Here is a 24,230-nt window from a genome sequence, read left to right as displayed (position 1 = left end):
AAGTGGAGCTGATCAGAGGGCCCTGGAGAAAGGGAAAACTTCTGAAAATCAGGAGCATCACGCTGTTTCATCCCCCCCCCCTTTCCTCCTCTCTGCATCAGAAGATGCTGCTTGAGAGATGGGAGAGCTCTCCTCAAAACAGGCTGGGTCAGGGCTGTGGCCTCTGCTCCTAAAAATAAAGCCAGTGAAGGGAATGAAAGCTAATGCACCTGGAGGTGGAACCATAGGTCAGGTGGGCAAAGCTTTTAAATGCACAGTCTTGTGTGTTGGGGACAGTGTGGTGACATTTCTCTAAGCTCAAGGAGAGTTCTATCACAAGAAGGCAGACTGCAAATCAGGACAGTCGGGGCCTGAGTTCATTTTGTGACCCTATCTGACAGAAACATCATGTTAAAACTTTCAGATTTCTCACATTGGCAGGTTGCGCGAACAACAAAACGGACTTCAATCGACAAAGCAGAGTCCTTGTTCTTCAAGACTTAGGCGATTTCTCACACAACAGACCAACATTTTCAGATCTCTCTGTCCAACTGTCACCTGGCTTGGGATGGTGAAGTGGCAGTGCCCGCCCGGAAGGGCACGGAGGAGTTGCCAAGCCCCAGGTGTGTGTGGACAGGGAGTGGCTTGAGGCTCTGTGGCCTATTCCTTGTAGCTCCAGACAAATAAAAGAACCTTACCAGCCATTCACTAGGAGGAGGCCTCTTCCTGGCTTGGCAGGGGATGGCTGCTTGGGGAGGAGGTGGCACGGAGAAGGGGGTTGGGGAGGGGAGGGGACTGGAGCAGAGCAGGAGTCCCAAGGATGGAGAAAGGCCCTGACCTACCGAGATTGGCAGGCAGGGAGCAGGGGCAAAGTGCAGCCAGGTCACTTGGGGGAAAGAAAAAGTAAGGGAGTGGGGAGAAAGTTCAATTTGCAGCTTCATGATGAAAGAGGGGTGAGAGGGAGGAGGAGAGTCTGGGGAAAAGAGGGGAAGTGAGATGAGAGGAGAGAGGAGAGAGAAGAAAGAGAGAAGGGGGGAAGGTTGTCAAGGGGACCCAGGCAGGGACTCCTAAAGAGAAAAGGCAACGTCCTAGGAAGAGTGGGACGAATTGATTTCCCCAAAGAAGCCCCGCAGCATTTCCTCCCCAGGCCCTCTCCAGTCCTTCCTCTGCCCGGAGGCGGCAGGTGACCTCCGCGCAGGCCCGGCGGGCGCCTTTGTTCGCGGGACTCTGCAGCCGGCCCCGCCCCTCCCCTTGCACCTGGACGGCGGCCTCCAGAACGCACTGGTCCGCCCTTGGCCGCCACGCGGGGTGAGCCTCCAAAGCTCCTGTGTTCCCGGTTCACCGTGCCAGCCCCAGAAACCTACTCCCGGGAAGGGCGGGCCGGGGCCTGGAAGCGAGATGACAACAATAAACAAACAAAAAGGAGAGCTCAGTCTGCCACGCTCTGATTTGGGAAGGCACGTGGGTGACCCACACCCCCAGGCAGGAAGACCCTTCCGTGCTCGCGGTGAGAGCCGGTGCCTTCCAAAGCCCGGCTCTGCCCCCCAGTCCCCACTTCCTCCCCGCTGAGTTCTAATCCAGTCCCTCCGAGCTTTGCTAATTTAATTGTGTGACGGCCACACCTGAGACGTGTTCCCAGTCGCTCTCTTGAGGACATTTTTTTTTTTTCCTTCTTAAAAGGAAGACAAATGAGAATACGAAGGCAGGGAATTAGACATTGAAAGCTTTTTTTTTTTTAAACCATCGCCCCAAATGTCTGAGTCAAGAGGAAGAAAGCTAGGGGGAGGACGTGGTGGGGGGGAGGGGGGCAGGGGTGGGGGAGGGAAACGACCTCCGTGTCAGGAAAAAAAACACAAGCCCGAAGTAACGGCAGGTCTGGCTCAGCGCGTTTGAAATGTGTATTTAGCCCATGCAAATGAAGTACCTTGGGCTTTTGAAGAACGACTTCCCCAAACATCTATTATTCACATTAGCAGGGCAGACTGTTGAGCCACTGTAAGATTTATAGAAACTAAAAGACTTCCCATGCTAAAGGTTAATGAAAGTGTAATTTGAATCATGAAATCTTCATGTGTTGGCTCAATTTACAGCGAGGGCTCATTAAAGATGCGGTTGGGTACCGCGGGTGACGTCACAGCGGGCATTTAAATGGGCGGGGCCCGAGCGCTCTGCATGGAATCCTTTAAAAATATAAAAGCCTCACTCCGTCCTTCTCTGTCTCTCCAGCTGTAACAACTTCACCAACTGTCTTGGTTCCACCCCGAGGATTTCACAGAGAGAACACGTTAGAGGGAATCAGGAAGCAGAGAAAAGGTCACAAATAAGCACCTCAGGAACAATGAAAGCTTTTCTCTATGCATCAGTGGGAGAGTTGCTAGAAAAACTGGAAAGGTATTAATCAGAAGTGGCTATAAATCCTCTGGAGTTTTGCTCTTATAAAAACTCCTCAGAGAAAGTCTTGAAGGAAATGCAGGTCAAAGCCCAAAAAAGCTCTTGATCAGAGATTGCTGGAGGAAAATCTTCCCAGACGCCGTTTAATAGGCAGCAATCACCCCGGGAGTGGGGAAGCCAAGTACGCTTGAAACATGGTTGCAATTCCTAATAGGTCTTGTCACACTTAAGGCACTGCAAGCTCCATCCAACGAACAGCTGAAGCTAGCTGGCGATTCATAAAGCCAACAGTTTAAAGTTTATTATGATGAAAGCACTTAATGACAGCCATCGCTAGGGGCCCATCATTTATAAAGCTGTGCTGAGTATTAGACATGTAGCATGACCACCAATTTTATGTCACAATTGCTACCATAAAATGACCTTTGGTGATTTTTGCTGCATGTGGTGGACAGCTCTTCCTTCACATTAGTGCTCTGTGGCTTTCTTTGCAGACTATTATGCTGTCTAAAGCTTATTTGGCACTGTCGTGAGCCTCAACCCTGGTTATTACCCCGAAGGCCTGTCTTAAAAAAAAAAAAAAAATCTCATGCTCTATTACGCCACTCCAATGATTTACAGTTCTTACCAGCCTTGGGTAGTGTAATATTTTAATGCAAATATGCTTTGCCATTGCATACTTATTTTTAAGTTCCCATGCTTCTGGCTAATAAAATATCTATGTAATGGAAATACACTGAAATCAGCCTCCTATTCTCTGATAAGACCTTTCTGAATGGGTGGGTACCTTTTCTTGTGGTTGGCTAAAAAAAAAAAAATCAGAAAACAATGTTAATTGGGGTGTGGTTTTTTTTTTTAAGGTCCTATGTGTGTGATAAACCCACCTCAAGCCAAAACATCAATTCTTTTTTCCCTGCATCAAGTCCCAATGCGAATTTGCATCTGAGTAACATTATTTAATTACATTTCCATTTGTCATCTTGCTTTGTGTAGTTAGGAAGTGTTTGAATACAAGGCCACTTTACTGTTCCTATGTAAACCACTGCTGAGAAAGTGGCCTGTCCATGCTATACCACCTTGAAATTGTGTATATAATTTTATAAATGATATAAAATCTGCTTCTAGTCCCTGGGGGGAGAAAAAAACAAACCACAAGCATGGCACACTGCAATTTTGGAAGGATTTAAAATATGTGATTTCTGCTGGTACCTACTGTATTGGGTTTTATATAAAGCTTTTTTCAATAAGGTAAATTGTTACATGACAAACTCATCTTCCACCATTATCATCTGCTGTTTGTGTTTAACAACAGGAGTCCTGCTCTAACAAAACTGTTGTAATGGCTGTACAAATTACTCAGCTGAAAGCTTTTCACCAAACAAAACAGTATTAATCAGCAGTTCTTATGAAGGTGCTAATTAAAAACAATTTTCTTCCTCAGTTTGCAATACTAAAGCCATCTTCACTTGCACAGTTTCCAATATACAGCTACTGTATTTGCTCACACTTCAGGCCCTCCATTAACTATTGAATCTCCTATTAGCCATTTTATTACATTTCTGTTTACAAGCTTGTTGACATTCTAAAAGTCACAGTATGATCTGTTTTATCTATTAAAAAATGTATTAATTGAAAAGTCAGGGAGACAAAAAAGGCAAAATACAGACTCCAGATGCACAGACTTCCAGGGCAGGGAACACTGTGAGCATTTAATCCTAGCCCAGGCAGTAGGGAGGCTCTCTGAATGAAATGCAGTCCGAGAATTAAAAAAAAGAAAAAAGCATTTCAGGTCTAATGGTTTGTTAAATACCAATGGACGGGGGTCCTTTCTAACTTGGGAATAGTTCACCCAGGAAATGTGTTTGCCTATCTGAAATCAATTTGGTCTTCCACCCACTTTTTTTTTTTTTTCCTGGGGGATATACTTAGCATAAGTTTGATGTTCCCTACCATCTGAAGTCAGGAGATTTTGATCTGGGATAGAGGGTTCTGGGAACTTGTATACTCCAGTTCAGCTCTGGAGAATCACCTTCCTTATCTGTGTATGTGTGTGTGTATGTGTGTGTGTGTGTGTGTGTGTGTGTGTGTGTGACTGTATACTGACTTCCTCTCCCCATGTGGGCATCTTGCCCCTCCTCCCAGAATCCAATGAAAGGGTCTTGCCAGACAATGCTGCCCAATTGTCTAGCATAGAATGGAAACAAGTCAAATGCTGACTAAGCACAAAGACAAAAATCTATAGAAATGGGGTTGAGGGAGGCACCACACCATCTCTATTAAAACAAAAACAAAAACAGAAACACCTAACCCTTAGGAGAAAGTATGTAGCACTTTGGTAGTGGGGAGAAGAGAAAGAAAGAAAAAGAAAAAAAAAAAAAAAAAGCAAAACACCATCACCTCCTGCCTATAGCATTAAAACCAGGTTCTTCAACTGTCAAAAGCAGTTAACTAGTTTAGGACAGACACCTGCCTGTTGAAATAGGGCTCCAGAGGGCCACTAATCCTTCCTTTCACTCAGTTAACTGCTGGATCCCCCAAATTGATTCAACAGGTATGCAGTAGTAAATTCAGCCCTTACTGGAGCCAAAGGGAAAATCAGCAAGGGGCGGGCAGCTCTTCTCTGAAAACACCCGAGGAACCAGCCAGAAAAGCTTTTATGGCCCCGACAAGTTTTCTGCTGAATACTGAGCACCTAAATTACCCTTCCCTAATGGAAGTTACATTTTCATGCTCAGTCAAAAAGCCAACAAAATACACAATTTATACAAAATAGCACTAGCCTCTCAGGTAGTCTTTTCTAGCACTTTTATCCCAATTCACAGCATATATCTTGCTATAAAATAAATTTCTTATAACCAACTTGCATGTGGTTGTTCATTTCACCACATTAGAACTTTCCATGGGCAATATTAGAAACATTCTTGTACCCAACCATATCTACTTAGTGTGACAAAGGAAAATCATGAGTTTTATCAGAAGATAAAAGTATACAAGGAAGAGAAATATCGTAATAATTCTTATGGTTTTTCCAGGCAGGCAAACAGGTTACCTTTTGAAATAAACACATGCATAATTATATAGACAATTATGAAATGGGTGACTTCAATTACAGTTCTATAACCTAATACTGAGGCATTGAAATATAATCCTAAAGTTCAAATGAAATGTAAATGATTAAACTTTTTAGAGTGGCCATATTTTTCCTTCTTAATACCAACACCTATTAAAATTTGAGAAACTAAAAAAACTTTTCACTTATTCAATAACACATGACATTGTTTTCTTACAAACTCTCAAAGAGCCTGGGCTAGAGATATTTCTAAGAAAAGATCCCATAAAGGAACATTTGATAGGAGGGTCTCTAAGGTGTTAGTCACAGATGACAAATGTATTCATCTCTTAATCTCTTTTGGTAGGTATAGCTCAATTCTGACACACTGTTCGCAGATGATTTTCTAAAAAAAAATACATTACTAGTTTACTTTTAAAAATTCAATTTCTCCCAGAGAAAATAAGCACTAGATTTCTATAACCACAACACACAAATGCAAATTGAATTCTTGCCAATTCATGTATTTTCATGAGAGGGAAAAAAAGGAAATATTCTCATGGTCCTGCTGTTCTATATTTAAAAATGAAAAAAGAGAAAAGAATAGATCATCTTAGGTGCTACTACAGGGATGGGCTTTCTTTGTTTGATAGATTTAGTTGCAGGTTTTACAGAAGAAATCTTTTTTTTTTTCTTTACTGTATTTTCATCAGTATAAATGGAACTACTTATATTGCCTTTTAAAACACTCTAAATTCTAATTTTTAAACAAGAAAATATGAAGCCAGTGTGCAACCTATACAGTCGCCAAAGGAGAGCTGCCACCAGCTGAACTACTCAGCTAAATGGCTGGTTTGCATTGCCCTGGTCTTTATCTAGCACTGAGAATAGACTGCTGTTTTATCCAAAGAGGAATAAATTGCTGTTATTGTGATGTTAGCCCATCACTTGGCATTGCAATTCAAGTTTTTGTGAGAAAGAAATGTATGATCTAACTGCGACTTGACCTATGCCTTCAGAGATCCATCTAGGTACTCTAATGGAGCAGAAAAAGTGGTGAATACAAGGACATGCAAACTGATGGCGAAAAATTTGTTTGATGATAAAAGTGAGCAGAGAAGACATTTGAGGCTTGCTATTTTTATGACAGCTAAGTTTGTTTAACATGCAAAATGATGTAATCCCCAACCCCCAGGATCCCCACCTATTGCTTTAATTGCACCACACTGAATACATGTTTTGCCTCTGTTAAAGATATGAGGATATATAGCTAACTTACCTAATGACATTGCTACTAAAGTGGGCACAGATGATTCCTTACAGATAAATAACTGAATTTCCACAAAGGCATTACAGCATTTCATGGACACAGTAAACATGACCAACTTGGGTTCCTTGTAGAAAAATCCTTCTTTCTAATCCTAGGTAGCACCCATTAAATCACCCAACACTGGAACCACAACACCCACCAATACATACTTATTTTACATAAGTTAAGTGTGTGATAGAGCTTGTTTTTTCTTTTAACACCCCCTGGTTGCAATCTAGTTTATCAACCATTTATTCAAAATTTCTCTGGGAAAAAAAATAAACAATCCTATTTTGAAAGAGGTCTGGAAAACAGCAGCAGTTAGATTTAAGCCTTGATAAAGGCTCACTTTTCATTCATAGTCAGAGCCTAAATGTGCTCTTCTTGTACCTAAACAGATAATAAGCACTCAGCACACTCCCCCTCCTTGACACAGCACACTGAGACTAATCACACATAATTGGAGAGGAGGAGCAGAGGGCTGGCCATGCTATTGTGTCCAGAGGACAAACGGTCAGTTTATGAGGCTTTGGACTGATGTAGTCATTTCTTATACATCTATAGGGAAAAAACATCCTGTTTCAAAGGAAAAAAAAGAGAGAGACAGAGAGACAGACAAAGAGATGACAGATTGACTACAATTAACTAGAGGGCCATCAGAAAGATGTGATTTCTTTTTTATTTTTATTACTTTATTATTTAACTGTGTTTGTAGATGAAAAAACAACCATCACCAAAATAGAACAAAGACTCATTTCTTTGAAAAGGTGGTGAGAATCACCAAAAGAAACTCTATTTCAGAGGGAATTATTTTGTCAAATTCAAGTCTCAGACAGGATGCTCACCCATATTTAAAAAAACACACACAAACAAATGTTTGATACAGGATAGCAAGAAGCAGATTGTGAAAAAGAGAAGGTGAAGACTGCTCAGAAATATTATAGGTGAGGGCAGGTGGGGTCCATAATCCATAAATGGAATGTTAAAAGGGGGTGTCCCAAGTCTTAGGAGCTCAGAGATCTCAGAGAACCAAGATCCTGGTGCATACTATACAAATAATAGATTTCCATTTTTGTGAAAATGTTCCCTGTGCATTTGCTGTTTTCTTCATCTTTTGAGAAGCATAATCTTCTATCCATTTTTGGTTAAAATAAGCAGAAGTGGATAATGACGGTTTTCTTCATACATGTCTGGGTTTTCCTTTTTCAACTGAAAATAACAACAGAAAAAAATGAAAGTAAGGGTTTCAGATTAGGAATTTTTACAGGTAGATATTACGGTTGATTACAATGTGATGACTTTTAGTCTACCTATACAATTCTGAAAAAATTAGCTCTAAGTAGTTATCAGTGACATTGGCATGATAATACTATAGATCAAGATAGGAATCTTTTTTCTTTTTCTTTTCTTTTTAGGTGAGAATCGAGTGCTTTTTTTACATCAATGCCCAAGCTGCATTTGTGACTGAGGGAAAGCTGGGGATCCTTCACCCTTCCCAGATCAGCCACAGGTTGCAGAGGCTTCTGCTTTCAGTTTTTATTGACTCCCAATGAGTGCCACAATCTGCAGTAGGTAGGCAGGCGTTTTGATCACTGCTTGGGGACCATGGCAAAACCTGGGCAAGAGACAGTGCTTTGGGTCTGAGATCTTTGAAAGGTACTCTAGGTGCTCCTTAGGAGTTTAATAATAATGATGAAGAATTCAAAACTTATTTTCTCCGAAGAGGAGAACATATTCCAACAATTATAGCAGCAACACGTGATACTGTTCAGGTGGAATTCTCAGGACCTTTCTTTGATAAGATTTAAATACCCAACTAGAGTTCTTTAAAACCTCAGTCCTTTTCAAGAGGCTAGAATAATTTTTATGGTTATATTTAGTTATTCTTCCAAATGCAATTTCTTCCTTTTAAAAATAGTGTTTTTGAACTTGATGCTATTGATCCACTTACTCATTCTTTTCTTTTTTTTTTTAACTTCGTAGGATCAGAAATAAACATTTCTGGGCTGGGAATGTGGCTTAGTGGTAGAGTGCTTGCCTAGCATGCTTGAAGCCCTCCCTGGGTTTGATTCCTCAGTGCCACATAAACAGAAAAAAAAAAAAAAAAGAAATATTTCTGAGCTGAGAATATACCTTGGTGGTACAGGTCTGGTATGCATGCACTAAGATCTCAGTTTTGACCCCTTGTACCACAAGAAAACAAAAACAAACACAAAACAAACATATTTATTTTAATTATACATGAAAACCATCCCTTTATTATTTTAACCCAGTCACAATCTCTTAAATCTTTTCAAATATTTCTTCTAGATCACATTCCCTTACAAGAGACATGAGCCCACCTTCCTTTCCTACTGGAGAATGGAAAGCCAATCCCAATCCAGACCACTTTCTAATCCAGTTTGGTGGTGGAAATGACTTCCTTCTGCTTTCTCAGATGTTTGTTTACAGATCATTAGTTGTCTATTTAGAAAGCTCCTTGTGGAATTTGTTGCCACTGAAATGACAGTGTTGACCTTAGACACAGGCCCCCTCACTGTCACGCTATAGTAATAGCAATTAAATAATAGTAATAGTGATTAAAAATGCAGAGGAAGGGGACTTCACAAACTTCCCAGACCATATCCCCTCAGTGGGATCTACTATAAATACCTTTGAAAGCTAGTTGCTCTAGATATAAAGGGAGCTCACTGAAATATTTTACAGAGTGAAATGGGGGGGGCAGTGCTTAGAGGGGACAAGCTAGTTAAGTCTTTCCTCAGGGATTGGGGATAAGGGAAAGTTGATTACTCAGTGTGAGTCAGTTGACCTACTCACTCACAATGCACTAATATACAGAGACTCAAATGAGCTCTTTATAATGTCCCTGAGGTAACATGTGGATAAATAATTCTTCTGTAAATATGGGTTAGAAATCACTTTTAACTTGAATTCTATGCTGACCTCTGGAGGCCAAAGCAGAGGCTTGGTTGCTGAAGGGGGCCAGGGGCCAGCTCTGTCTTGCCGGTGAGCCTCTGCGCAATGAGAGAGAACCCACCACCCCCAAAGGCATCATTACAACCCCACACCGCACCTTCTCTAAATCAAGCCAGTCTGTTATGGGAGAGTACTTGAGCACACACAAAGCGCTTAGGAAATTCTCACTTTGATGGGGGAATGTTATGGGGTTTAAGAATAATTTCATGTACCCAGGCTGTACTCCTTTGCCTAATTAATAATAGTAATAATTTTAAGAAATAAAAAAGCACCTTGGGGGCAAAAAAAACGAACAAAAAGCAAATTGTGAGTAAAACGATTTTTCAATTTCATAGGTTAAAACAGGGTCTTTGAGGACTGAACTAAATTATATAGCTGCTATTAGTAGCATTATGCTTTACTTCATAATTGGATGTAACATGCTCAGCCTTACTACGGCGGAGCAGCAGCAGCAGGAGTGAAGTTCAGACTGTTTACCCTTTACAGTATCCACAATTATCAACAGCACACCACACAGATTACAAGCACCAGCCACTTGTAATGTGGCATTTTGAATAGATAAGCAGAAGTGCAATATGGCCGTGCTTTACACACAATGCACCGACTTCACAGTCAAGCTCAAGCCTATTTTCATGACTTACTACAAAAATATAGAAAAGAAACAGTCTAGTGGCTTTGCAAAAGTTTTCTTTTTTTTTTTCAAACGAAAAACCCACAGCTTGTAAAATTCTGTTTGGAAAGAATATTTGCATGAATGAGGATATTTTTATCAACGCATTTCTAGCCAGCTGTAATCTCTAAATCGTGTCACTCTACTTGGCTAAACCATTTGCTATCTGAACATCTCCTATGGGTTTTGAACATCACCATAGGGCAGTACAGTGTGATTCCTAGCCTGGAGGTGAACAAGAGGCTTGGGGAGGAGAGGGAAGTTATTTTATTTCCCTTTCTTCCTATTCCCTGACCGAAGAGAAAGGCAATATTTAAAAAAACCTACTACACCTTGGGCTGCCTTGGTCCCTTAGCCTGCCGGCTGCCTGGTGTAGGCACAGTTTAACAAAAGCTCTGGCAGAAAAGTGCAGAATGGTACCGTTTTGATTACAGGCTTGCTTTTGAACGGAAATAAAATTTCACAGTTAACAATGAGAGGTGAAAAGTTTAAGAGGCAAAGCTGTTTCTCCTGATCACTGACTGTTAATCAGCTTCATGGGTGGTTGCCTAAATCTGTAGATTTTTTTTTTTTTTTTACCTTGCACTACTGCCAAGATTGTAACTAATTTTTCCCCCTCCCCTGTTGTAAGAGGAGGGGTGAAAAACTCGGCATAGAAGGCAGCTGTGTATGAGTGACGCGAGGCACTAATGCAGAGGGCAAAATTAAAATTCATGAATCTCTTCACAACCATTTGTGTAACAAGATTAAGACAGGACAGCGGAAAAGAGCGGCATTATCAGGCGTCTTACAGTCCTCCAGCTGGTTACGCTCTATTCCAACACAGTAGGGCTAAGAGGATAACGCAGCCTGAAGGAAAACGCAGCTCCTCCATTGGGGAGCAGGCGCGTTGCAGGGCCGATGGGTGGGAGCTCTGGCCAGAGATGGAGAAGGAAGAAAGCTGATTGCCGCTCAAGATGGAAAACTTCTAAGCCCTGCCTATTAGCACGCGGCCAACAAAAGCCACCGGGGAGGAGATTCCCGGCAGTGGCAACTGCCCCCTCCACGTCCTGGAGTCTAAGAAGAGACTGGGTGCTGCCCTCAGTAGTCCCTGACCATCGCGCCCTGCCCAAGGACTCTTGGGTTTGGAGAGGAGCGGGGGGACTCCTGACTCCCTCCAGCGTGTACCCCACCCAGGCTGTGGTCCAGACCTTGTCCTTACACAGGACGGCTGGAGAGAGATGGAGCTGGGTACCTGCAGCTACAGTCAGGATGTCAAACCAGCTGAAAGAGCTCTCATCGTTAATAGTAAGAGCAGCAATAACAACGAAGATCTTCTCTATACATCATAGGTGTGGACTTAGATCTTTTACCAAGGGCATTCTAATTCTGCAGAGTATTTCCTAGGTTCTACTTCCTGCAAAACAAACAAGTTTTACTCCCTGTGTCAGGAAGGAAGAGTGCTGTTTCTTAGTCCATTATCAGCAAGGTGTGGAATTTGACTTGTAAGCAATTATCAAGAGGAAAATGAAGGCCACTGGTTATTTATGGAAATTAGTTGATTATTTTTTTTTTTGTGGGACCAATCAGGCAGTGATGATTTATGGAGTACTAACAGGCATGGTGTAGAAGAGGTGTGTTTGCATTTGAGGGTTGTGTAGTACTGAGCAAAGTACTAGTCTTACAGCACTGGAAATAAAAAGAGGAGGCTGCTATCTACTAGGGAGTTATACTCAAGTACTACACAAAAGAGAGTTGGCACCAAGAACTTTAAGGCTTTATGTGACCTAACACACTTGAGATGTTTTAGGGAGGAGGAGACAAAGGGTCTTTGGGGCAAAGCTGAACACCCTCACTGCTGGAAAGACTCACCTTTGCTCTCCTAAGCTGTCAATGGGAAACTGAAAGTGCTTGTTGTTCTAGGGTGCAAGTGAATGCAATGACACTGAAGCTGTCATCATCTGATCTTTGTAGATCCTTTTGGGTGGAGGAGCCCAGGGGGTCAGGAGAGACCCTTTCTCCACCAGGTAAAGTCCTCAGAGGTACTGTTTTGTTGTCCCCTCCCCCACCTGGAGAGGGATGGAAAGGGGAAAAGCTCTCTCTGGAGGCGCAGGTAAGATCTGAATAACATGCCCTTCTGTTCCCATTTTCTGATTGTGAGTCATGTGCTTCATTCTACCAGTGAGAGGATATGATTTAACTCTTTCAGTATGCAAAGCTTTTCCCCTACCTTTCCCCTGCTCTGGGCTAAGCAGAGCCAGCCCTAAAGAACCAAAGCAGTGAATCCATTTCCAGAACAGGAGACTTCTGTTTTGCTTTGGAGATCAGATTAATTTTATATATACATTTTCAAAAACCCACTTCTACATTAGAGTATAGTCGTGAATAATAATTAACAATTTTCATTGTCCCAGGAGAAGATTAAGGTCAAGCTTTAAGTTTATGCAGTCACAGTTTATGAAAGCACAACTAGTCTAAGTCTCTTGCCAAGGTCAAAGCAGCTCAGCAAAGGGACATTTCTGTAAGGCACAAAATTGCACAAGAAATTTATGTAAACCAGTCACTGTGACACATTAGTAGAAAACATGAGAATCCTAAAAAGTTTTCAGTGGAATACTTGCCTCTCAGTGTCCTATATTGCCCTATACCCATAAATAATAAAAAGGCTGATAACATTGCTTTATGTAAGCAGGCTTAGAAATCACTCTCTGATAAGTGCTTTTGACCTAAATCTTGTAGCGCCTCGATCTGACATATAACCCCACAACTGTGAAATTCTGTATGAGATTGAACAGTCTCAAACTGCCCACTGACCCAGCCATAAAGCAAGCAGAGATAAAGATTTTCAGTCCAACATGATACAATTAGACACTCACCTTCTATTTATTTCAGTGCAGCTAAGCATTTAACCTACTTAAAAGCCGAAGGTTTTTCATTAAAATACAAATGCATGTTTATCATTTATTCTATGTCACTTCCTTTTGCATTTTACAAATTAGTCTATTATGAATGAAAAGATTAGTTTGTTTCAGAGAAAGGGGTGAACAGGAATGGTTTCTGTAAAATCCTTCTAGACACACAAAGATAAAAGATGGCTTTACCACACAAAATAATCAGATACAAATAGCTATTCAGAAGCAACATACCTAAGGAACACTTTAATCAAATATTTAAGTTACCTGCCAGAAAGACCATGATCTCTTAAAAATGCAATGCGGATTAAAGTGTTATCTAACACAAGCAGAAAACTAACCTTGGAGTGGAAGTTTGAAATGTGTTCATCATAATTTTCATGTCTTTGGATAGAGAAACCAGCTTTTTCAGCTAGATTGCAAAACTGGTTTAAAGTATTCCCTCGGCGTGGAGCAAATACCATTGCTTTCCCCTAGAACGTTAAAAGAGAAATTCACACATTTTAAAACTGGAAGGCAATCAAACATAGCAGACATTGGTCAAAGCATTTAATGTATGGCTTTGGGATAGAAAAACTTGATTGTTTTGGAGACATCTATGCAGGATGCGCATTCACAATGAGAATAATTTCCAAGCTAGATATACATCAAATAAGGAAATGTGTGTGTGTGTGCGTGTGTGTGTGTGTGTGTGTGTGTGTGTGTGTGTGTGTGTGTGTGTGTGTTTTAAGATCATCCTAGTTTGATCTGGAATTCTCTATGGCAATGCAGGCTGTCCTTGAACTTAGGACCCATTCCGAGCTTTATCCCAGTTTCTTATGAAATGTGGTACTCTATTCTCACCTACCATCCATTTATTGAGCATCTTGGATGTATCAGACAGGAGGCTAGACGTCCATGGATACATCATCTCCTTCCGTCTCCAACCTGCCCCATGTTGCAGGTATTAGGTCTATTTTACAGGATGCTCAGAAAGGCTGCATAATTTGGGAAAGGTGATCAGAAACTCATTCACTTGACCATGTGATGCTCCCTCTCTCCACTCCATTGTCTCCTTATTGGTAGCAGTGATGACAATGATAATGGCAGCTACCATTGTGCTAGGCGCTTCGCAAACCCTCTCTCAAATCCCTTCCACAATCTTCTCTAAAATCTCATACAGTAGACATTGCATTTTTCCAGATGATTAAACAAGCAGAGAAGGGTTTGGAGAACGTAAGGAGGAAACGTGGAACAAAGAGGATACTGAACTTTTAAAGAGAATGTTCACCGTTACACAGCTGGATCACCTCATGACAATCAGAAAGCAAATCACCAAACTGCTGAGCTAGAGGGACTTCGGCAATGATGCAGTCCAACCTCCACATTTTGAACGGAAGAACCCTAAGTCCTCAGAGCTGACCAGCTGAGTCTTCTCATCCATCCAACGGGAAGAACAAAGCCTGCCTGGTCTTTTTCCCTCCAGCAAATTGTAAGGATCAAATGAGCTGGTGAATGTGAAAAATAATTTGAAAAGAAAGCTATCCTCATGTAAGATTAGAAAAATCTATATCACCCAACTGTGCTACCTCTTCCTCCCTCGTTTACCTGCAAGAAAATAGGCTTATACACTGTGAAGGACAGCAATGTCATGCTATGTTTACATGGACAGGTAAACACCCAGGCACATAATTGTAGCAGTACTAATCATGCCACTATACTTAAGATTCTGTCTGTTTTTCCAGTATTAATTGCTATTTTCTGGCAGTTTTCTAACTTAGTGGCAAAAATTCATTTCTATGTGAAATTAGATAAAATACATGGTCTCCTCCATTTCCTTCCTTCTCTCTCTCTCTCTCTCTGTGTGTGTGTGTGTGTGTGTGTGTGTGTGTGTGTGTGTGTGTGTGTGTGTGTGTGTCTCAGAAGGAATGATCACTAGGTCATTTTTAAAAAATCAATTCTAAGAACTGCCATTCTGGATTTCTGAATAATGAAGTTATTTCATTTTAAAGTCACCTACAAATATTGTCTTAGAATTTCAAATGAAGAGTTAACTTTTTTCCCCTGAGGCTTGAACTTAAGAGCCTGGGCATTGTCCCTGAGCTTTTGTGCTCAAAGCTAGTGCTCTACCACTTGAGCCAGGGCTCCATTTCTGGCTTTATGGAGATAGGTCTCATGGACTTTCTTGCCCATGCTGGTTTCAAACTGCGATCCTCAGATCTCAGCCTCCAGGGTTGCTAGCATTACGGGTATAAGCCACCAGTACCCAGTAAGGAGTTAATTTTTTTTTTTTGGAGGTGGGGGGTCTGGGCCTGGGCACTATCCCTCAGCTCTTCAGCTCAAGGCTAGCACTCTACCACTTGAACAACAGTGCCACTTCCGGCTTTTTTCTGCTTATGTGGTGCTGAGGAATCGAACAAGCACTCTACCACTGAGCCACCTTCCCAGCCCAAGAATTAATTTTTTAATAGCTATTATCTGAGCTATAAAGCATAATGTTAGAGGATGACAGATTGTTTTCATCTGATGTTTCACAAAGCTGATGTTTCTACCCAAATGTTTCCTACATTAGAGCTCAGTTCATATGTCCTTCCTTAACCAAAATATCTAGAACAGAAGCTTCCTTCTTCCAAAACTCTCTGCTTCCTTGAACACTGAAGCTTTATTATTTTTTTTAATTTTATATTATTTTATTTGAGAACATACTGTACAGAGGGGTTACAATTACATGGGCAGGATAATGCATACATTTCTTACCAAGCATTGCAGCCTCCTCTTTTGTTTACCCTTCACCTCCCTTCCCAGCCTCCCCCCTCCTCCCCACCCAATCATACCCTCCTCCCCCCCCCACACCGACATTGTAAAGCTGGTTTTGACATGACATTTTGTACTTCTCATTGTTGCAACAGGTCCACCTGAATCCTTAAACGACTTGTTTGTCCCCATCTCCTCCACATGTTATACTGACATCAAATATAGTGAAAAAAAAAAGCGGGGGTTACACTGTGGGGGAGGGACATACAAAGCAACAAAGAAATAATCTTATAAATGCGTTAGAAACACATTGAAGCTTTATTTTTGTTCTTAGCACTTGTCACCTCAGACATATATCATATCCTTATTTGTTATTGACTGTCTCCTCTGGCTGGTATTCATGCTCCATGAAAGTTGGATCTAATGATGCTTTATTTAGTGCATTTGCTCAGCACTTTGTATATAGTAGGCACTCAGTCAATATTTGCTGAGAAAAATCTAAACTAAATCCAGATGGTGAATAAGCTGAAAAATGCATGGGAACTTGGGAACTCAAAGGCCACATTCTTGTGAAAAGATTTTTCTCCAAGAAGTTGTTAGTCAATGCTATGGTGGGTATCAGAGGGCAGTAGTCTATGCCAGTCCTGTACTCATGATAAAGAAGAGAGAGCAGTCATTTTCATCTCCAATTACTCAGTTCTGAATTTTAAATTGTTTCCTTTTATATTTAGGCGAATACAGACATTTTGGAGATGTGGAATAATATTTAGAAGGGAAAATAATACATGTTCATTCCATAAACATTTGCTGAGTCCTGCTGAGTGCCAGCCTCTGTCCTACCCTGCAGTGAAGGGGTTTAGAACCCCTTCTCTCTCCAGGATTCTGGGGAAGCAGGGTACTTCATCTGGGGATAAGTACAACTAGAGGAATATGCCTTATGATTCAGGCTGCAAACAAGAAAGACAATATAGATTTCAAATTAGCCCATCACTTGAGAAAAGTTATTTTCAATTTACCATAGCACAACTTTCTAAGCACTCAGTCACATAATCACGTTAAAAGTCAGGATGAACACTCAATTGAATGTAAGATTTTGACGGATGTGCAGAAATTTGAGGGAATTCATTTATCCCTGGGGAAAAGATAAAGAAGTTCCACTAAATAACAATAGACTTGTTTATATTGTGAGCTCCGTTGTTGTTATTTTGCTAGACTACCCTATATTCATATATTAAAGGCTGTGTACTTCTGGGAAAAAATAAGTATACTTCAGATTTATTTTAAAAGGAATGTGCTATGTCAATGAAATGCTTTTATTCCTTTTTCATTTCCAGGCAACTGATTATTAAGCACTGATTACACGGTTAAGCTTCGGCTTATTTTCTGTTTCTCTACCTGGTTTCTGAGATGCTGCCTTCCTCTGCCGCCTTTCCTCTTTTTCTCTCATTTTTCTCAGTCTACTTTCCTGGTTTCTTTCATTCATTTACTTCTCAATTGCCAGTGGCTCTGCTTAATTTTTCTTTATGTTGTACATAATTTTAAGCAATTGTACTGAGCCCATGGTTTCAACTATCACTTATATATTAGTGCCTCTCAAGTATTTAATTATAGCGTTCACTATTGCCAAGGGCTCACACCCTTATTTCCATATGTCTTTTTTTTTTTTTTTTTTTTTGCCCGTCTTGAGGCTTGAACTCAGGGCCTAGATGCTGTCCCTGAGCCTCTTTGTGCTTAAGCCTAGTACTCTACCACTTGAGCCAGAGCACCACTTCTGGCTTTTTCTGAGGATTTTATTGAAGATAGGAGTCTCATGGTTTTTCCTGCCCAGGCTGACTTTGAACTGCGATACTCAGATATCAGTCTCCAGAGCAGCTAGGATTATAGGTGTAAGCCATTGGCACTGGGCTTCCATGTACCTTTTTATCTCTGCATGTGGATATTCTGATTAACTCATTCAATCTAAAATGGAGCTCAGTATCTTTGACCCCAAACCTTGCCATTCTCAGAGAACTACCCGTCAAACCAAACCTCCCAGCCACACTGAGCTGAGTATCTGCTAGATACTAAGTACTTCCACACTCATTACCCTTAAAGTGAATCTAGATCCCTGGGAATCATGCTATTGTCTCCCCAAACCTCAATGCCGCATCTTATCACCTGCGTTGATGTTAGATGCCACAGACAGTTCTCCAGGTGTATTCCGCATTGGTTCAAGGGTGACCTAGAGCATGCATGAAACCTATTTAAAACTCCTCCTTTTCCTAGGAATTCAATCAAGGGCCTTGTGAATGGTTAAGTGTGCACTCGACTACAGAACTACATCTCTACTTTTATCTCCTTAATTGAGGTGCTAGCTAAACATTTTGTAACCAAAGGGTTTCTGCCACAAGGCTCAGAAACCATGTTGATGGGGCTGACCTCCTTGGGGATGGCAAAGCAAGCCCCAGATGACCTGAGACATGTCTACAGCAACATCTTCATATCCTGCTGTTTTCCATTCTCACTTTAGGATCTAGTCCGAATGGAATCATTGCAGTCCTCCTGTATTTCCTGTATCTCCTGTATCTCTCCCCCCCCCCCCATCTCTGTGTTTCTCACCTGACCCACAATGCCTTTCTTACCTCTAATTCTTTGCCTGGTGAACTCTTTCTCATTCCTCAGCAACCAGCTAGAAAACCTCTGACTTCCTGTTGCCTCTGCTGGTCTCCTTCCCCAGATGAGCCACATCCACTCCCTGCTGCATGCATTGCACCTCTGCTCTGCCCTTCACTGGTGGCAAACTGCTCACTTCACCCACAGTGTCTCTCACTGGAGGGTGAGCTCCCTCAGGGCAGGATTATGTTGATTTTATTCTATCCTTAGGTCCTCCCAGTGTCTAGCATCTGAGAGGCATTCAACACACACTTGTTCAATGAATCTCTCAGTGACTATCTATTCTTCATCTTTGATGCCAGTTCAGTTTATTAACTCTGAAATGGATAGTTCCAAGTAGACCTTGGTCCATACTGAACCCCGGAGGAGACTTGCTACTTTCATGTTCTCACTTACTCCAGTGTAGCATCTTTTCTGTGACCAGAGTGACCTTTCTAGAACACTGGAGCACACCATTGGTCATAAATTGGTCAATGGCTTCCACACAACAAAGCCCAGTTTCTTCACCGTAATTTTCTTAACTTTTCATAACATGGTAAATATCCCCAAACCAGCTCTTTCACTTTATCTCCTGACCCTTCTTTTTTTTGGTATATATTTTTATTGTAAGAATTCTGTACAGAGGGGTTACAGTTCCATGAGTAAGGTAATGAGTCCATTTCCTATCGAGCATTGTTACCTCCTCCTTTGTTTTTCCTCTACCATCCTTTTGCTCCCCTTCTGGATTCTTCCCTCCCCTCCTGACCCTTCTTAACCCTAAGTCCCATACTAGATGGACACGTCTATACTTCAGCCAGGGCAAACTTCCTGTGGCCCCAAATACATTATGTTTTTCATATTCCATATGGGAGCATGACTGTTCCCTCCACTAGGAATGCTACTTTTTGTCCCCTTCCTCTGAGACTTAAAATGCCCTTCTGACAATCCAAGGCTAAGTGGACACAATTACCTTTTAGCAAATATTCTGGGGGTACTTACTCACTCTCTGGGCTTTCTCTTGGCCAACTACCACCAGGTTGCATTGTAAAGCCTGGTAGCTCCTGTATTAACTAACTGTTCTGCTATACTGTGAGTCTCATGGTACTCATCATTCACATTCACATCCCTTCCACAGCTCCTTAGCACAATGCTAGGCAGGCAGAGGGCTTCATAAATACTTGGTGAACCAAAATTGAGTCTAAATCCTTGAATGTCTCTTATTCTATCAAAGATATAAATTCAAAAGACTCATAAAACAAGTACCAACAGCTTCGGGCTGTATTTTGTACCATCCCCTGTGTTTCCACCTGTGAGTATGATATGTCTCCACAACCACATTAGCAGTTCCCGTGGGCAGAATCTACCTCAGGTCTATGTCTTCTGTAGAGAAGACAGCTTATGTATACAGATTCTGCACTTGGCAAGGGCCTTAGGCAAAGACTTCTTAGTTGTAGCTCTTGTTCTGGAGGTCTTAAAACCATCTAGGGGTTGTAACAATAGAACCTATTGCTATAATCGATGTTTCCAGTGCACTACTCCTACAGGCTGGTGAGCCAGGGGTGGCTGAAGACAGCATTTTTTTTTTCAAGAGCAGATGAGGACTTGCTGGGACCCAAGTATCTTTTCCAACTATTTCAGACAATCAAATTAAGCCCACCTACACAAGGCAGTTTCCCTGAGATAAGAACAGCAGAGGTTTGTACAGATGTGGGCAGAGAGGGTTAAAACTACCATTGCTTTTGCCAGTGCAGTTATCTCCCTCTCTTACTGTCCATAATAAAAGTGTCCTCTTTTATCTAGGTAGGCAGTCCTAAGGACAATAGAGAGCTGCCCTGGTATTCAGGACATGTTTGGGGGTGGGGGGGCGGTGTTGGAGACACAGTAGGCCTGGGTATGTGTAGAAATCCCCAAAGTCCAGGTCAAGAAAATAGCATCCTTCCTGCCTGCCATTATTCCTCCAAGGAGAACACTTGGAGAGAACTTTCCATATCCTGTGTTTACCATGGCCAGGAGTCTTTGCAGTTTTTCTGTAAGGTAACAAGTACAAATCTTGGACAGATATTCATAGCCAGTCATGGACACTACAGTGATGGGCTTGTTCACTTGCTATTTACAGGTGAGAAACTGAGGCTTTCAGAGCATGAGTGCAGTGAAAGGCAGAGGCCAAGTCACAGCCCAAGAAACCTCTCTGCAATAGGATGTAAGATCTCAGAATTTGTAGAGCCCTGTTAGAGCTAAGATGGACTCTCTCACTTTCTCTTTCTTGAAGAAAACAGGGGCAAAATGAGAGGTGCTAGGGTCTATTTGTACTAAACTAGCCCTGCAATTCAACCTCCTATCAGGCAGACTGGCATCCCTTAGGACAAATGTCTCATTTCTGAGCTTTACAAGTTGGTATATCAAGAGGAAAGCACTCGTCAATAGATGAGCATCTCCTGTGTACCTCACACTGCCAGAAGTTTAAATATATAAATATTTTCCAGTAGCCCACAGGCAGTAGTCCTGGTGGTTTTTGTTTGTTTTTTGTTTTTGTTTTCCCTCCTTAAGTAGCTCAGGCTCATCTCAAACTCATGATTTCACGCTTCAGCCCTGAAGTACTGTGATATATAGCACCATACCTGCTTAGTCCTACCTTTTTACAGGTAAAGACACTCAGGGTCCAGGTTGTTAGTAAGTGTAGACTTACTAAGTGCAGACAGTAGTCTTTCTAGCCATCACACTTTACCTCCTAGAGCATAAATGAGTCCAATCAATGACAGAGGGCAGATTAGAGCCTAAGTTCTCTGCCATTAGAGTCCAAATCACTATGGGGTCATTCTGTGAACATGAAACATTTGGCTGCAATATGGTTCTTGCTCAGGATCTGGAGAACCTGTAGTATCCTGCAATCACCTACCATTCAGGATCTACCACTCATGTTGTCTGGTGAGCCACTGTGGTACCTTCAGTTTTTGGCCATAAAACCATCAGCTCAAGAGATACATATAAAGAACATTAAAACCAGCTCTAATTATAATGTAGTAAAACCTTGACTATGATCTTGGTCTTGACCTGTGATTGCCACAACTTGTCTACTTAGTGGAGGAAGTCCTTTGAACATAGACTTGTGAACCCTGAGCACTTAAGAGGAGAGTCCAGTTCTGTGGGAACCCTTATGGCCCACCGTGCAAGATATAGGACTTTTAGACTGTATGGCAAAGTCTATGTGACCCTACTATGGTGGAACTGGGTGGAGGTCCAGGGGCACAAGCTCTCTGCCTCCCCAGACTTCCTACAAGGATGAAATTCCAGGTGGTATTTTCAGTAAGCCCATGTGCTTTCCACAACTCAGATTCCCCCCTCTAATGGTGGCTCTCTTGCACTTCTAGGGCAGATACTTGGGCATGGATCATCCCATGAAGGGCCTAAGGAGGCCTCCTGCTGCTCCCATTGCTGGGGGAGGGGGTGGTAGCTCTACCTCACTCCCCCAGTTCCTCATAGAGAAGAGCATCACCTGCTGCAGGGCCCTGCCTTCAGGGTTCAGGGTGCGTACTGGCTGTCAGTGTGATGGCTGCTCTCCTAGCTCAGAGACGGCTACTGTGTGGAGCCACACTTGAGACAGGGAGAACATGGTTCAGGGTTTAAGAGAGGGCATGGAAGAGCTGTTAGAGATTCCAGTCCAATCTGCATTTAGTTCTATTCATAGCTTGGGAAGTTTTCTATTGTAAATCATGTGAATGATTCACAATAGATCCTAAGTAAATCATGCAAATCTGCTGCAAAATGGAGTATTTGCTACAAATAGGTTTTGAAGGGGTGTTGGTGATGAGTGAAGTACTGTTTGTGTAGCGTGAGATCTGGGAGTCCTTGAAAGCATTGTATTTATAGATAAGACATTTTCATAGAGGCCTTTGCATCCAACAATCTCCATGTACACCGTGAGACTCTTGGTCTTGCAAATGCTTGCAAGAATCACCCAAGGATAACGAGGGAGATGAAGAGGCCCAGAAGAGGCTCTACCTACTCTGACCCTTACCTTGGGCAGCCTCCTCGACTGTGAGCAGCTGATGGTAGCCTGGCACATGCTCCTCCCTTGCCTTGAGACCTACTACCCATGTCTCAGGGGGAACTAAGGTGGACAGTTTAACTGAATTGATTGCCACTGCAAAGCTGGGGTTATTCCTCTGAAAGGCCTATTTAAAGTTTCTAAGCTATATAGAGATAACAAAATAAACAGCAATAGTGTAAGGCACAGGATGATTATCAAATTGCTCTGGGACCCTTCAATGTGAAATAGATATAAAGGAAACATTGAAAGGCATTAGTGTATAAGTCTACTGAAGTCAGAAGCCTAGAGTCTTTTACAAAAATATTTTTAGAAACAAAACTTTAGAAACAAAACACACTCACAATCTCTCTCTCACACACATACACATATATACACACATGCACACTGCAGTCATCTCAGATAAATGTAGAGTTACTATCTTAGATTACATTAATATTGTTAACCTATTTTAGATTCCTGTGGCACAGCAAGAGTCTTATATACTTATAAGATTTTTTTAAATGCATGAGCTTTAAACTCGTTTCCTTACTTTAAATAGATGTATATTAACTCTCCGTTTAGGCTGCAGGACCTCCTAGCTTAGTATAACAGCCCAACAAAATAAGAGTGGATACAAACTCTGTAATTTACTCACAGGCATAAATGGATATATAAATGTAAAAATGTGCACAATATTTTATGCCATGCTTGGTTTCATTGTGACCTAATGTTTATAATATGTAAATAATGGCTTCCTTTTAAAGCAAAGAACTTTTAATATACAGATTCATCTGGAAGTCCTTTTTCTTTACCATGAACAGAAATAAAAAGAAGAAAGTATTCTTTTGCAGTAAATAAATACCCAATGACAAAGGTTACCATTGAAGGGATTAAAAATGACAGAAGTCAACAGAAAACTTTCAATATCATACTTCCACTTTAATATGAAGATATTGTTATCAAAGGAAAAGACTCAAGAAATTCTTTGATAAAAATAATCTCACACTATCTTTGAAGCAGTTTCATTTATTTTACTACCCACTGTGTTTCTTATCAGAAGGCCAAGGGTAAGAAGTTTCCTAGTTATGATTATGAAAGAATCTGATAGATCAGAAGACCCAATTGAAGTTGGACATAATAAGTATTAAAGTATTACATGACATTAATCCTGCCATTCCATTACTCTCTCCATCTTTGTGCACAGACTAATTATTCTGTAGCCAGTATTCAGGAGAAAATAGAGACATACTTACTGTGGAATGGAGTAATCTCTTTACTGCATCAACAAGACTGGCTCTGTACTGGTCCAGAAAGAGGCTGACATTGAGAAGAGAGAAGAATCCAGATTAAACTGGGTCTACAAGTTTAATGACACTAATAGTAATACATACAAAGCTAATTACACATGTTTACTCAACACTAAAAAAAGCGATTGTTTCCCTCCACTGAAGTGTTCTCACTGGTGAAAGATGATTAATAAAGATGATACATGTCAGTGTTATCCAGCTAAGTCTAAGCCCTCAACATGCTATGACCAGAATTCACACATGACTAGATAATAGGTTCATATTTAC

The 24,230-nt window shown here is 41.4% G+C and overlaps 1 protein-coding gene across 3 annotated transcripts in view; it reads right to left on the bottom strand.

Annotated features, from left to right (window-relative positions):
* Positions 1-7,438: 7,438 nt before the first annotated feature.
* Positions 7,439-24,230, bottom strand: part of Camkmt (calmodulin-lysine N-methyltransferase) — a 349,458-nt gene continuing 332,666 nt past the window's right edge. For all 3 annotated transcript variants that reach the window (XM_070025509.1, XM_070025510.1, XM_070025508.1), the window contains 3 exons: positions 23,910-23,973; positions 13,607-13,738; positions 7,439-7,937 (listed from right to left, as the gene is read on the bottom strand). In XM_070025509.1, the coding sequence (XP_069881610.1) occupies positions 7,860-7,937; positions 13,607-13,738; positions 23,910-23,973 (274 nt within the window). In that variant the 3' untranslated portion in view covers positions 7,439-7,859. The remainder of the gene's footprint in view (positions 7,938-13,606; positions 13,739-23,909; positions 23,974-24,230) is intronic.

Source organism: Dipodomys merriami, unplaced genomic scaffold (assembly GCF_024711535.1).
Source record: "Dipodomys merriami isolate MVZ:Mamm:240054 unplaced genomic scaffold, mDipMer1.0.p SCAF_17, whole genome shotgun sequence".
NCBI lineage: Eukaryota > Metazoa > Chordata > Mammalia > Rodentia > Heteromyidae > Dipodomys > Dipodomys merriami.
The sequence above is the reverse complement of the archived record's forward strand: the minus strand, read 5'-3'. Positions and strand labels throughout refer to the sequence as shown.